Here is a 14,624-nt window from a genome sequence, read left to right on the forward strand (position 1 = left end):
GAGCCCTAACCACGTAGGGAGGAAGGGAGCAACCATTAGCACTAATGAGGCAGGCGGCCTGAAAGCTTTTTACGTGGAAGCTGCTCGCCCACCCAGGGAACAGACCGTTCTGCTTCCTTGGCTTCCAGGAACCCCAGGCAGAATGGAGTTTGGGGACAGGAGAAGGGGTGGGGGTCTTGAAAAGGCCTGGAGGGAGGAGAGAGGAAGAACCAGGGATGGAAGCAGGAGGGGCTGGGGTTGGCTAGCTGGGTTTCTCTCTTCCATCCCCACCCCCCCGGAAAAATAATACCCAGGACACTAGATCTGCTCCCTCCTCTGCCTCACTCTGGCCACTGGCCCATCACCCCCTTCAATGCCTTTGACCCAAGTTCCTGGAAGCAAAGCAAACAACATGCCCTGTAGTGTCTGATTGAGCATCTCCGGGCCCACAAATTAAATTAAGCGCTCAGGGCTGTCTGCCTTGTTACTGCTAATGGCTCCAGCCTGCCCCCAACAGGTCCCTGTCCTGTCAAAATCTGGGGGCCCTGGGCACCCCTGTCATATCCCCAAACTTTAATTGGCTCCTGGAGACCTCAAACACACAATCGGAGATGGTCATGCTCATATAGAGCACCCACAAACTCAGGTTTGAGGGAGAGAGGCTTCAACTGTATGTCCGTCCCCTCTTCTGGGGAAGGCCCCTCACATCCTGGCTTCAGGGAATAGTCACGTGTGGGCCCTTCATCAGACTCTGCTATATAAGCGGAGGGCACCAGGCAGCCAGGAATGCTCGGGGCAAGGATCCAGCCAGCAGAAGTAAGTCCTCGGGTTGGGCAGAGATTCCCCTTCTTTGGGGGCTTATCTTGGGGGTAGGACACTTAGAGGGTGCCTCCAGGGGTGAGGAGGGACTAAGTGTTGGGTCTCCCTGCTGAGCCAGGCCATGCTGACTGCAATGCTGAGCTGTGCCCTGCTGCTGGCACTGCCTGCCATGGAGGGGGCCCAGATGAGCTTGGCAGCCCTGGAGGGCATCAGAAGTCCTGACGAGGCCCTGTTCTCAGAGCTGTCAGGTCAGTGTGGGCAGGGGTGGGTCTGGGTGGGGCTTGGACACCCTCTGGCCACAAACCATTCAGCCTGGTACGAGCCCTCCTTCTCTCTTCCCACTCCCAGGCCTGGGAAGTGGGCGTTGTGTGCATGGCAGGGGGTTGGGGGTTGGGGGGGGGGGGTCTGTTCTCACATCATCTGTCACAGACCTGGGCCTGAGGCCTGAGCTGAAGAGGACAGCTGCAGAACAGGCAGAAGAGGCTCTGCTGCAGGAGGCCAAGGCCTTGGCAGAGGTAACTACCTGTTCAGGGCAAGGGGTGAGGCGACAGGCCTTGGGCGGGCACATCGGGCATCATTCCCACTCTCCATTACACTGACTCCCCCGCCCCCCTTACCTGGAGCAACCCTGCAGACCCCCATGCGCCGCTGCCATCCCACTTGCATGGGGCAGGTGAGGTCCCTGGACTTGCCTTCGGAGGCTCATGCTTCCGCATCCCTCCCTGCAGGCGCTAGATCCAGAAGAACGGGAGCCGCGCTCCGTGCGTCGCTGCGTGCGGCTGCACGAGTCCTGTCTGGGACACCAAGTGCCCTGCTGCGACCCATGCGCCACGTGCTACTGCCGCTTCTTCAACGCCTTCTGCTACTGCCGCAAGCTGGGTACCGCCATGAACCCCTGCAGCCGCACCTAACGGCTCAACGTCAGAGTCGGGGCTGTGACGGGGTAGGGGGCGTGAATAAAGTTTGGGACCAACGGCAAGGCTGTGACATTATTTCAAACGTGGCCTTTGGAGGGGGGTAGGTCTTGGCAGGCGCCTAGTCTAGAAACCTCAGACCTCCCCCAGGGCCTGTGTTACCCCATCATCTGAGTTACTTACAGGCACAGTCTTAGGGCACCAGGCGCCGTTGGGGGAAGCAGAGGAGAGCCGCTCTTCGCTCTTCAGCCCTCCAGAATCTTCTACACTGTAGAAATTCCCAAAGTGTAGTACGCGTACCCCCAGGGGTACGGGAAGAGTTTGGTGGGGGTACGCGTTGCACCAGAGTTTGGTGGGGATATGCACTGCACCGTGCTTAGCTGCGCCTAATTCTACATTCTCATGAGTACGAGGGGTACTCAGCGTAACGAAAATTATAGAAGGGGTACACGTATGTCAAAAGTTTGGGAAACACTACAGTAAAGGAGGGGAAGAGGGGCAGGGGCATAGCGCGGGATAGGGGCTGTAACTTCTGGCTGGCGAACAAGCAAGCATTAGGTTCCAGGGCCTCTTACAGCTACCTTGATGGGTGATCCCCCGCGAAGGCCGCCCTCGCCCTACCTGTTCCCCTCGGGGGAAGGCTGACTCAACAGTCTGGAATATTTCCAAGCATAAATAGCTCTCATCTTTGCTCCGCACGCCTTCCTAAGTGCCAGAGACACCAGACCCGGGAAAGCTAGGGGATCCAATTCAATTTCCACGGCACGGGCACCCCCGCGCGGCCGGCCGTAGACACTCCTAGCGGCTCCAGCCGGGGGCCAGGGGCGCTCTTTCCCTCTGTGCGCAGGCGCCAGAGCGCTGGCCCAGCCCGCACCTGCGCAGTGCCTCCACTAGAAGCCATCCGGAAGAAGGGCACCACTCCGAGCCCGCCCCGCAGCGGCCACGTGACCCTCTTTGCGTGTCACCTGACGCGCCTGACAGGACGCTGCGGGCGCCGCCGAGTCAGCTGGTCTTGGAGGAGCGCTGCGAGCCTGCGGGTCGGGCTTCTCCGGTCCCGCCGCAGCCATGTCGTACTTCCCGGAGCTCTACTTCAATGTGGACAATGGCTACCTGGAGGGACTGGTGCGCGGCCTGAAGGCCGGGGTGCTCAGCCAGGCGGACTACCTCAACCTGGTGCAGTGCGAGACGCTCGAGGGTGAGGCGCGGGGCTGGGATGCCCGGCCTTGAAAGGCCGGCCAGGAGGCTGGCCAGGGCCTGAGGGTTCCGAGTGCTGTGCGGGGGAAGCCGAAGGAGGGGGTTCTAGAAGCGCCTGAGAGGCTTCGTTTGGAATCGGGGGCTGATGGCGGGGTCGCTGGAAGGGGATCTGCCTCCAGCTGCGGCTCGGCTCAGGCCTAAACGCAAACAACGCTTTAAAACCTCAGCGGTTCGCCTCTGCTGGGGCCGTTTCTCGGTTAAGCCCATCATGTAGTTTGGAAGAGAAGGTCTCAAGGGAGTGGTTGGTTGGTGAGATGTGCCCATACAACTCTCTTTACCCCGACGTAGCCAGAGTGAGCTGACCCGTGGCAACGGAAAAGCGCCCCGCTTGCCTCGTCACACATACACCAAGGCTTTGGGGATCATTGTGTCTTCTCCTTGTCCGAGGGGCGAACCTTCCTGGGGAATTGCTGAGCCTGCTTAGTTAAGAGTTTCCCCCCATCGCGGAGCCACTGGCTGAGCAGTCTTCTGAAGGCAGTGTTTGAGAGCAAGGTGTGGCCCTGCAAGTCAGGGAAGTTCACACACATGTATTTGGCCAGTAAGTCCAAAATCTTCAGCGAAAGGGGTGCTTGTTGAGAGAGGGTTTTCCTGGCACAAAAATCACGAGAGAGGCCGAGTTCCCTTTTTCTTTGAGCCCACACTGCTTCAAAGTGGGATGGACCCCCGAGGAGGCACATTTGCATCAAATTTACTGAATTAGAGATGCCCCTGACTCCAGTCTTTGCCTTTTCTCTCTCCTCCCAGGTGGCAGTGAAGGACACAGTGGCTGGGATGGAATCCCCATCCCAGACCCCCAAGTTTACTGTTGAGCTGGTCTCATTGTAGCTAGAGGGGGAAGATGACCAGATGATTCACCCTTTGATAAAATTTCAAATAAAAAAAAAAATGTATTGAGGTTAAAAGTGAGCTCATTTAAAAAAAAAGTTTTTTCTTGCAATAATGTAAAAACATACCTTTAATTTTAAAAACTCACTAAAATTAAAATACGATTGTGGACTTTGTGGTTTTAGCGTAAGTGTACAAAAAGATTGTTCACTTCCCTTACAGGAGCTGGAGTGAGGAAGGAGAGCAGAGCATTTAGGGTGCTGAGTTGTAGGGAGCCTACCAGCAACCTAATTATCCTCACTGTCCGAAAAGGAGAAACAGGGGTGGGGGCCCTCTCTGAGGCAGGGTCTGACACACAGCTGATACTGGGACTGGAGGAAGATCTTTGCTTAACTCTGAAGGTGAACTCTATTGATTCCTAATTGACATTTGGGAAGCTTGTTTCTCTCTAGGCTTTCCTCATTCTTGCTGCTGACTCCTCCCTAACCTTACAGTCCCCCACAGGGTTCCCATCTTCCCAGCAAGGCCCTATGCCGTCCTCCACAAACATGTTAGGCCATTGTTCCTATAATACTGCTTGGGACATAGCCCCCTTGTGGACCACAATACAGACGTTTGGCATGACATTCAGGGATTCCCTTGCTCTTTCACACACATTACTTACCTTCACACAAGCCATGCCTCCAACTCTTGGTGCACATAGTGTGGTGGACTTCGGAGTTAGGCAAATCTGAGTTTGAATTCCAGCTCTGCCAGTTTATGGATTACCTTAGACAAGTTATTTAACTCCTCTGGACCTCGGGTTCTTCATCTAATATGTTCACAGTACCTATCTCAGAAGCTGTGAAATGTCAACAAACTAGTATGTGTGCAGTACTTAGCCCAGCACCAAGCACAGAGTACCGTATTTTCTGGTGTATAAGACGATTTTTGAAATGAAAAAAAAGTCAACCGAAAATCGGGGGCAAAAGACCAAAATTGCACAAAAATTACCTGCAGATCTTGACGGCAAAGTAAGTCTTTTCTTTGAAGTGGGGGGTAGTCTTATACAGCGAATATAGGCCTAAACCTATGTTTTAACTGTAAAATTAGGGGGTCGTCTTATACGCCGGAAAATATGGTGCTTCCCTCTTTTTAAAACAAAAATATATTTTTATTGATTTTTAGCGAGAGAGGAGTGGAGAGGGATAGAGATATAGAGAACATCAATGATGAAGGGAATCATTGATTAGCTGCCTCCTGCACGCCCCCTACTAGGGACTGAGCATGTGCCCTTGACCAGAATCAAACCTAAGACCCTTGACTTGAGTCCCCAGTCTGATACTGAGCCAAACCATCTAGGGCTAATTAAAAAAAATTAATGTAGCATTTTAAAACATGAATCAGGGAAAGCACTTCTTTTTTTTTAAAAAAAAAATATATTTTATTGATTTTTTTACAGAGAGGAAGAGAGAGGGATAGAGAGTTAGAAACATCGATGAGAGAGAATCATCGATCAGCTGCCTCTTGCACCCCTCCCCCTCCCCCCCCCAGGTTCGAAGGCCGACACTCTATCCACTGAGCCAAACTGGTATCAGTGGAAACACTTTTTAAAAAATATTTTTATTTTTATTAATTTCAGAGAGGAAGGGGAAAGGGAGAGAAAGGTCAGTGATACTCATTGATCTGTTGCTTCCTGCACGCCCTCTACTGCGGATGGAGCCCTAAGCCTGGGCAAGTGCCTTTGACTGGAATCAAACCAGGGACTCTTCATTGTGTAGGCCACCGCTCTTGCTACCGAGCCAAACCTGTCAGGGCAATATATTTGATTTTAAAAAGAATCTTTAAGAAGTAATATTTGTGCTTCATTGGGAGGCACATGATAGCTAGTTGTTTCTCTTTTTGTGACGCAAGGAATCATTGATATTTATCTCCTAGAATAATAATTTCAGTAGGGCTTGCAAAATGGTGATATTCTGTGTTTCTTTCTGCAATTGCTAGTTTGAATACATTTATACCTGGAAACTTCCAGTAATCAACTACCTGGCTACTCTGAAATTCAGTCTAGTTAGGAGAGGCAGGATAAATGCTAGATTGTTTCTCATACTTATCAGCTTTCAAAACAATGAGTTGTTTTTCTAACATTCTCCAAAGATGACTTATGAGGTTTACTTGTTCTCCTTTTTGTTTTAGTATCATAACACAGTATGGATGTCAATATGTTTGTTGTGGTGTTCACACTGTCCCTTGGCCAGTGGGAGCTTATTCAACAGCTGCCAAGTCTTCTGGATACAGCCTTGCAGACCAAGCATGTCAAACTTGCGGTCTGCCAGCCTGGAGTTTGACATGCTTGTTGTAGACTTTGAGAGTTTCCTTATTTCTGGATGACAATATGTCCTAATCTTATTTTGTACATTTCCTGAACCAGACCTAGAGTTACCATTGCTCTTAGGGGATCTGGCTTTTTTTATTTTTATTTTTTAATATATTTTATTGATTTTTTACAGAGAGGAAGAGATAGGAATAGAGAGTTAGAAACATCGATGAGAGATAAACATCGATCTATCCACTGAGCCAAACCGGTTTCGGCAGGGACCTGGCTTTTTAATTTATTTATTGAAAACTGCTATTTAGAGTCCATAATTTGAGTCCAGAGGGTTCTCACTGCTATTGGGTTGGTCATTATTTCTAGGATTTTTCTGTGGGTTAGCTCTTTTATTACTCAGAAATTTGGAAATACAGAAAAGCCATAGTTTGCTGGATTATGCAGCCACAACTCAGGTGATGGTTCCAGATGCCACCTTCCTAGTTTGGAGTGGAGGCTCTACGTGACACTGGGGCCAGTCAGGACATCTCCTTCCTGTTGTAAAGAAACATGCTTAACATTCATGGGAAGAGCCAGTGAGCTAGGCGGTTTGGGACCTTTGTTGAAGAGCGCCCATGTATGATATGCTGGCTGTTTTCCATAACATACTTTATTCTTCTCTGTCCCAAGTCACTTGTCTCTATTCATTACTCCACCTCCTCCTGCATTTCAACATTATTTCACAAGAGACAGTCTCATATGGGAAGAAGGAAACGAGACTCTATGCTGGGCTTGCCCAGTCACCAGTCACATGAGAGTGCAGATGCAAATGTGGTTGGTGTCTTTCAGGGGTTGGCAAGTCATTCAGGACTAATTATGGTGTGACTGGAAAGTTAGACAGAGATCAGCTCTTGGAGGGTTGCAAAAGCTGTCGGAAGTGCTTTTCCCTGAGCACAGCTGGTGTGAGGGCAAAAACCATTGGTCTTGTGCTTGAGAATGTATTTGTAGTTTTAAAAGCAGATTGGAGCCTAAATCGGTTTGGCTCAGTGGATAGAGCGTCGGTCTGTGGACTGAAAGGTCCCAGGTTCGATTCTGGTCAAGGGCATGTACCTTGGTTTCGGGCACATCCCCAGTAGGGGGTGTGCAGGCGGCAGTTGATCGATGTCTCTTTCTCATCGATATTTCTAACTATCCTTCTACCTTCCTCTCTGTAAAAAAAAATCAATAAAAATTTTGTTTTTTAAAAAAAAAAAGCAGATTGGAGAGTCTTCTGGTCAAGATGGCAGATGCAGGAGAGGAACCTGACATTCTTTTCACTCTGAGCAGCAGAAGGTCCTGGCAATAAACATCTGGAAACTTGTCCACTAAAAAAAGAAAAGTGATATATAAATGCATATGTACAGAAGCCTGTTTCAAAAGGAAATCAAACTTGCTAGTAAAATGTTTGAGGTTGCATTAAGAACTGATAATGCATATAAACTTTAGATGATTTTGTGGCTTGTTTCTGTGTAATACGGGAAGTCGTTGGTCATTGAATTCATTGAATTAGTCAGAATACTTCCCCAAATATTTAATTTTCAATCACTTCTGAGGGAGTAATTTTATTTTTATGTGATATGGCTTCATGTTCATATTTGACATTACATGTTTTGTTTTTTTACTGTTCGGAAAAATTTATAATTTTTCTGCAGTGGTCCATCTATCTGCTTTCCTTATAATATGTGGTTATCTAAGTTGATATGTATGTACATCATACTTAATTTATAAGTTTAAAGCAAATCTGGAAAAAAATAACTTTTAGATGAATAAAAAAAAAGTGAATTGGAGGAAGGGGCTGCATTGGAGGTGGGGAGAACATTTTGCAGGGTCTTACAATAATCTAGGCCGGCCATGACGGCAGTCTGTTCTCAGGCGTTGGCAGGGAGCACTGTGGGGAAAGCTTAGGAAGGGGAATTGATAGGACTTGAAAGTTAGAAAGGGGGCAATGTGAGCATATGAGGAGTGACAGTTAGAGGAGGGTAGATGGTTTCTTTTTGGGGTGATGAAATGTTCTAAAGTTGCTTGTGGTAATGGTTGCACAGCTATATAAACATCCTAAAACCATTGAATGTACACTTAAATGGGCAAATTGTATGGTATATGAATTATATGGTATATGAATTATATGGTATATGAATTATATCTCTGTAAAACTGTTACAAAAGAAAAAAAAAATTAGCCAGGCCCAGGCGGCAGGAAGAAGGAATGGCATTAGTGCTCTCAGAAATGTAAAACTGCATGAAGTGTCAGAGGAGCTTGAGAAAGTGTGAAGAGAGAGTAGAGCACGGTCAGGGGTGTGCAGGGCTGAGTGAGGATAGGTACCTCGGCTGCTGCATGGAAGGGCTTGGTTATCTTGGAGGGACATGCAGCTCAGGAGGGATGAGGTTATGATTTAAAAAAAAGAGAGAGACACACATTCTTCCTTTAGGTCAAGGGTAATGTGTGGGAAATGTTGCCTAAGATGATCTGTTTATGTTCTTGCCTGGAAACATTTTATGTTCTGTTTTGCTTGTCCGAGGAGACTCTATTGAATTAGTGAACTTAGATGACCACAGCTGGGACAGAACACTAGTTTAGCTCAATCCAGATTCCCTCAGAGTCAGATCTGGTCCAAAGGAAGAGATAACACAGTCCTGACCATCTAGTGACCACAGCAGGAGGAAAGAGTTTAGGGCCCATGGGGGCGGGGGTGTGTGTGTCAAAGGTTATAACTGGGACGAAGGGAACAAGTGTGTTGAGTCTCTGAGCTATGAGACCTTAGGCCCTACACATATCTGACGCTTTCCCATCAGTATTTAAGGATCTGTGTTGTCCCATCAGCCCTGGGCAGCGGCATCACTGCATAAAGAGACCCCTGATGCCCCATGATCGGAGCTGGCATGGATCCTCGGTGGTGACCATACAGCCTTCTGCCTTGTTTGTTCCTCTCCAGCTTGCTTTTGTTGCAAGAGGGTGAGGCAGGGAGGAGGCTAGGGATAGGCAGGAGGGAGGACTTGCAGCCATGAGCCAGCTTGGGCTTGATCCTGCTGTGGATGGAGAGGGGAGGATTTGGGGGGGGGGGGGGTGACTGGGAGCGTGATGCAGTTAGAAATTTGGTCTGGGGCTCGGGAGGATAGACTTATAAGTACCGCTCGCTAACCCATCGCGCCTCTGGAGCTCCAGGGGAGGACGGACTTAGGAGGAGGCAGGCTGGAGGCAGGCAGCTATTCCAGCTCTCCAGGTGAGAGGACGTGGGCTGAACTGGGGCAGGCGTGGCACGCAGGGAGGGGAAGCACTGGGTCACAGACCAGCTTAGGGGATGGGGCACACAGGATTGGGCCAGTTTTGATTAGATATGAGGTTGTGAGAGGTTAGAAGTCAGGCTTCTGACTCATCCGTGCCTGGAGCTGTTTCTGCGATGGGGACCACCGGAAGGGTAGGTTTGGGACAGTGAATGGGGTGGTGGAGGAGGAGGGGTTCTGTCTCAGATGCGCTGCAGGGGAGTGTGTGAGGGAGGTGGCTGCATGGGCCCGGAGCTTAGGGGAAGTAGCTCTCAAGATACCAATCTGGAAGTCATCAGCACGCTGGCTGGCGGCAGTTCAGCCCACGCCCGGCCATCTGTTGGCCTGCAGTCGGGGCAGGCCTCTTTTAGAAGCCTAGTCCTGCCAGGAGGCTGGAGAGCAGCCTCCGCAGTGGGCCAAGTGGACACAAGTGGACACAAGCGCGCCTGATGAGGACACCTGGCATGGAGCTTAATTTGGCAAGTGGCGCTGGGAGAGCAGCAGCCAGGGATTCCCCCTCCCGATGCCTGCTGTGCCGCCTCCCGCACGGCTGGCCCTGGTGACTTTGTGTTTTCCCTTCTAACTAAACACATATATCTTTAAATTCTGAAAGTTAAGTTGGTGGAAGGGTGTGGATACTTTTGGGGGACAAATTTTCACTACCTTATTAACATGGCTACATATAAAAGTTTCCCCCCAAAAAAGGTATACACACTTTAACCGCTGATGGCTTGATTTTGAAAATGAAATGTATTTTAATTAACACCGCCTTTATAATTATTCACATTGTGTGTATACATTTTTTTGGAACACACTGTTGCTTTATAGCCCCACGTACAGAATTATATCCCCGAGATTAGCACCTGATGGCAGGTATAGAGGTGTTCACGCCAGCCTTGTAGGTATCGGTAACTCGTTAGAAGCATTGGGATATCCATCGACAGGAGTGTGGCTCAATAAACCATCATCTATGTTTTCAAGGGAATACTTACAAGCACTCAAAGCCTGAAGTTCCATAAGAACCGATTCAGAAATGCACTGTTAGGTGAGAAGTTGCAAAGCATTTTTTAAAAATATATTTTTATTGACTTATGAGAGGAAGGGAGAGGGAGAGAGCGATAGAAACATCAGTGATGAGAGAAAATCATTGCTCGGCTGCCTCCTGTACGCCCCCCACTGGGGATTGAGCCTACAACCCAGGCAAGTACCCTTGACCAGAATCAAACCCAGGACCCTTCAATCCGCAGGCTGATGCTCTATCCACTGAGCCAAACCAGCTAGGGCGCAAAGCATTATTATAATATATTCCCATTTTAGTAGAATACTAGGTGAATGCACATGGAAGAGTATTGGAAGCATAGATACCAAGTTGTCTAGAGTGGCAGCCTCTGGGGAGAAGGACAGGGAGGCTGGAAGGGGATATTTCAATTTCTACTCTATGCACCCTCCCATTGTTTGGATGAGGATTTGACTTCGCATTACATTACAGAGCTGAGTCTTAGGGAACCTTCCTCAAGCCCCTTCTCTAGACATTTGAAGATTCAGGGAATGGTGCTTGAGGGCCCAGCCAGGGCTGGACCTTCATCTCACCCAGGCCACAGCCCCAGGGCCCCTATTCAGGTACAGCTCCCCTGCTCACCTCTCACTTGGCCATTTTTCTCTTTCTTTGGTCTCCTCCCCCCCAGCCTCACCTCTGGCATTCCCTTTGCGAGATTACATCTTGCGCTGGTATATAATTTAGGCGATGTTATCTGGGAAGCTGTTTATGGTCAAGACAGTAACAGTCCACATGGGAACTGATAACCCCCATTTCACCCAGGAGGCTGTGTCAGAACTTGCTCTGGTGGGTGGTAACATGCTTTTTCCGTAATTTCTTGGGCCTAGTTTCTGAGTTGGAGCCAGGATCTGAACTCCTGCCTAGGGCCTTTATTTTATGTTAATCCTCAACTGAGGTTATTTTTTCCATTGACTTTTAGAGAGAGTTGAAGGGAGAGAGAGAGAGAGAGAGAGAAAGAGAGAGAGAGAGAGAAATATCCAAGCGAGAGACACACATCTATTGCTTTCCCAGGAGGATCGAGCCTACAACTAAGGTGCCCTTGACTCTAATCGAACTTGGGGCCCTTCAGTCCATAGATCAACGCTCCAACCACTGAGCCAAACCAGCTAGGGTGCCTGGAGCCTTTGGAATAGGCCTCAGCATAGGCAAATGTCAGCCCTCAGGACTTTTAAAGATAAGACTTTCTGGATAAACCAGGGTTTCTGGCTGGAAGAGAAGGAAAGGCTCCCAACATTTTATTTTATTTTTATTTTATTACTATTTAAATGAGATTAATTTTGTGTGACTTTATTGTTTTGGTTTTGTTTTAATCCTCTCCCGAGGATATTTTCCCATTGATTTTCAGAGAGAGTGGAAGAGAGAGGGAAAGACAGAGAGAAGCATTGATGTGAGAGAAATACACCGATTGGTTGCACATTCTTGACCAGGGCCTTGGCCAGGGATTCTGCAACCAAGGTACATGCCCTTGACTGGAATTTAACCTGGGACCCTTTGGGTTGACACTATCCACTGAGCCAAACCAGCTAGGACTTTATTTTACTTTTTAAAGGGGCATTTTATATATATTTATTGATTTCAGAGAGGAAGGGAGAGGGAGAGAGAGAGAGAAACATCAATGATGAGAGAGAATCATTGATTGGCTGCCTCCTGCAGGACCCCTACTGGGGATCAAGCCCAAAACCTGGGCATGTGCCCTTGACCAGAATGGAACTCGGGACCCTTCAGTTTGCAGGCCAATGCTCTATCCACTGAGCTAAACCAACTAGAGCCCAACACTTTATTTTAAACATTCCCCATAACTTCTAGAATTATTAGTTTTTCTTTTCTCTTTTCTTAGCTGCACACACTGAACATAGCGGAGCTGTTCCGCATGAGGGCTGTTACTAGTAGACCTGCAGTGAGATGGCACAGAACTAACTGTCCCTGAGGACCCAGTTCTGCTTCCAATAGTTTTGAACCTGGGCCCCCTATCAGGCTACCCCTTTTCCTTCCCGCCGTGGTCAGAGTGCCTGATACAGCACCCCAGACCCCTTCTCTAACTATGGCTGTTATCGTGCTTTGTGCTCGGTGCCAGACACACTCTAGTTTGTTAGGAGGGTCTACATCAAGAATGAACATGATGTGCCTTAATTAACCGGTTTGGCTCAGTGGATTGAGCGTCAGCCTGCGGACTGAAAGGTCCCAGATTCGATTCTGGTCAAGAGCATGTACCTTGGTTGCGGGCACATTCCCAGTGGGATGTGTGCAGGAGGCAGCTGATCAATGTTTCTCTCCCATCGATATTTCTGACTATCCCTCTCCCTTCCTCTCTGTAAAAAAAATCAATAAAATATATATTTTTTAAAGAAAGAACATGATGTAAATGTCTCTCTTGTGAATCATTGGTGCCTGCTTCGTGCCCTAGGGCCTCTCTGCATTGCCTTTCTTGAGTTCTGTGTGAGGCTAGGCATCAGGCAGACCATGGCGCCCTTTCTGGCCAGCTGCCTGATGCTAATCCTGTGGTTTAAGCTTTGAAGCTTATTTGCTCCCCTGTAAAATGAAACGAGTTACTTGCAGGTTGTTAGGATTCAGCTGCACAGTGCCTAGTGAATGCTCAGTAGATATTAGTATGATTGGATGACTGACAATACTTTATTGGTATTAGCAGGGTCCTAGGCTTTGAGGTGCAGAAGAGAAGCCGAGACTCCCATTTTAGAGAGATGCGCCGTGTCCTCGATTGTCCTGTTCCTGGGTGACTAAGCAGTGTGTGTGTGTGTGTGTGTGTGTGTGTGTGTGTATGTATTATTTGTTATCCTCACCCGACGTCATGTTTAGAGAACGAGAGTGAGAGAGAGACACCCATCAGTGTTGCAGGGGAGCAAAACCTGCAATCCAGGCATGTACCCTGGTGCACTGAGTGGTGCTCAACCAAGTTAGCCACTCTGGCCAGGCAGCACTTGATTTTTGTAGATGCAGATTTTGGCACCTGGTTCATGGGAACCAGGTGTAGGGAGCTAGGTAAAGGGACTTGGAAACTTGGGAGGGTCTGGCCAAGCTGGAGAACAAGAGTGTAGAGCACATGTGTCAAACACAAGGCCTGCGGGCCAAATCCGTCCCTCCAGGCCTTGCAATGTGGCCCGCTCCGCGCTGTCATCACTGCACTTCGCTGCGTTTCCATCACAATGACAGTTTATGACTGTTCAGTAAACCATTCGGCCCGCGATTTAGGCTGGATTTTAGATTTTGGCCCCTTCTCTGATTGAGTTCGACACCCCTAGTGTAGAGGGCTGAGGAGACACAAGCTTCCTCTTCGTCCTCTTCACTCTTGTGCCCCGGAAGCCCCTGTCTCCACCATTGCAAGGCCGACCAATCCCTCCTGACCAGACTCAAGCCCACCTCATCTCCATTTTGGCTTTTCCAGACTCCTGTCCTATTCCCTTTTTTTTTTTTTTCTTTTCTTTCTTTTTTAAAATATTTTATTGATTTTTTATAGAGAGGAAGAGAGAGGGCTAGAGAGTTAGAAACATTTATGAGAGAGAATCATCTATTAGTTGCCTCTTACACACCCCCTACCGGGGATGTGCCCGCAACCAAGGTACATGCCCCTGACTGGAATCAGACCTGGGATCTTTCAGTCCACAGGCCGACGCTCTATCCACTGAGCCAAACCGGTTTCGGCCTGTTCCCTCTTCTTTATGTCACATTCCTACTTGGCTCTGTGGGTGCCTGCGGTCTATTTCCTCAGGGATTGTTGTCTGGAGGAGATGCAGATCAGGAGGCAGAGGCAGTGACTCAGTTGGAGAGGTGTGTGGAGAGGGAGCTAGGATTAGAGGTTGACACTGTCACCCTCCATTTGGCCACAAGATGGTGCACCAGGACCACTCTGCTGCCAGAGAGCTGGGTTAGCGGTTGTGGCTGGACCTACCAAGCTGTGAGTCAGCCAAGCTAAGTCTCCTCTGCTTTTCTGCACAGCACCTGCCTGTGGTCACTGTCCCCCAGGTCTCTTCCCTAAACCCTACTTCCTTCACCCAAGTTCTAGCTGACTTTCTTAATTAAGAAGGGCTCTTAGCATGGTGTCTTTCTGTCTGTCCATCTCCCTGTGCCCCAGCTTCCTGGGTTGGGAAGGGGAAGGCCAGGGGACAGTTCCCTGATGCACTCTGCCTTGGTGTCCAGTGCAACTGCTCCAGCCTTGACCTCAAGCTGTCCTCACTTCC

At 49.0% G+C, this 14,624-nt stretch overlaps 2 protein-coding genes across 4 annotated transcripts in view; both read left to right on the forward strand.

The window, feature by feature from the left end:
* The first annotated feature begins 445 nt into the window (after positions 1-445).
* LOC118720974 (agouti related neuropeptide) lies at positions 446-1,788 on the forward strand. The gene is made up of 4 exons (XM_036441497.2): positions 446-795; positions 917-1,046; positions 1,228-1,313; positions 1,527-1,788. The coding sequence occupies exons 1-4, from the start codon at positions 766-768 to the stop codon at positions 1,707-1,709; spliced, it is 429 nt and encodes a 142-aa protein (XP_036297390.1). The 5' UTR covers positions 446-765; the 3' UTR covers positions 1,710-1,788.
* A 900-nt stretch (positions 1,789-2,688) lies between these two features.
* Positions 2,689-14,624, forward strand: part of ATP6V0D1 (ATPase H+ transporting V0 subunit d1) — a 52,907-nt gene continuing 40,971 nt past the window's right edge. For 2 of the 3 annotated variants that reach the window (XM_045582788.1, XM_036440221.2), the window contains exon 1: positions 2,689-2,907. In XM_045582788.1, coding sequence (XP_045438744.1) covers positions 2,778-2,907 — 130 coding nt within the window. In that variant the 5' untranslated portion in view covers positions 2,689-2,777. Of the gene's footprint in view, positions 2,908-7,448; positions 7,469-14,624 lie in introns of those variants that run through there. The other variant, XM_036440222.2, reaches the window with a different exon arrangement.

The sequence above is a fragment of the Pipistrellus kuhlii genome, unplaced genomic scaffold, assembly GCF_014108245.1.
Source record: "Pipistrellus kuhlii isolate mPipKuh1 unplaced genomic scaffold, mPipKuh1.p scaffold_m20_p_17, whole genome shotgun sequence".
NCBI classification, from domain to species: Eukaryota; Metazoa; Chordata; class Mammalia; order Chiroptera; family Vespertilionidae; genus Pipistrellus; species Pipistrellus kuhlii.

What these genes read in the sequence shown, in the direction of transcription:
- LOC118720974 (XM_036441497.2), top strand. Translation starts at nt 766, where the DNA reads ATGCTCGGGGCAAGGATCCAGCCAGCAGAA. An exon ending in CAAGGATCCAGCCAGCAGAA is followed by an intron (nt 796 to 916) that starts GTAAGTCCTCGG and finishes CTGCTGAGCCAG; the next exon opens with GCCATGCTGACTGCAATGCT. An exon ending in AGGCCAAGGCCTTGGCAGAG is followed by an intron (nt 1,314 to 1,526) that starts GTAACTACCTGT and finishes CCCTCCCTGCAG; the next exon opens with GCGCTAGATCCAGAAGAACG.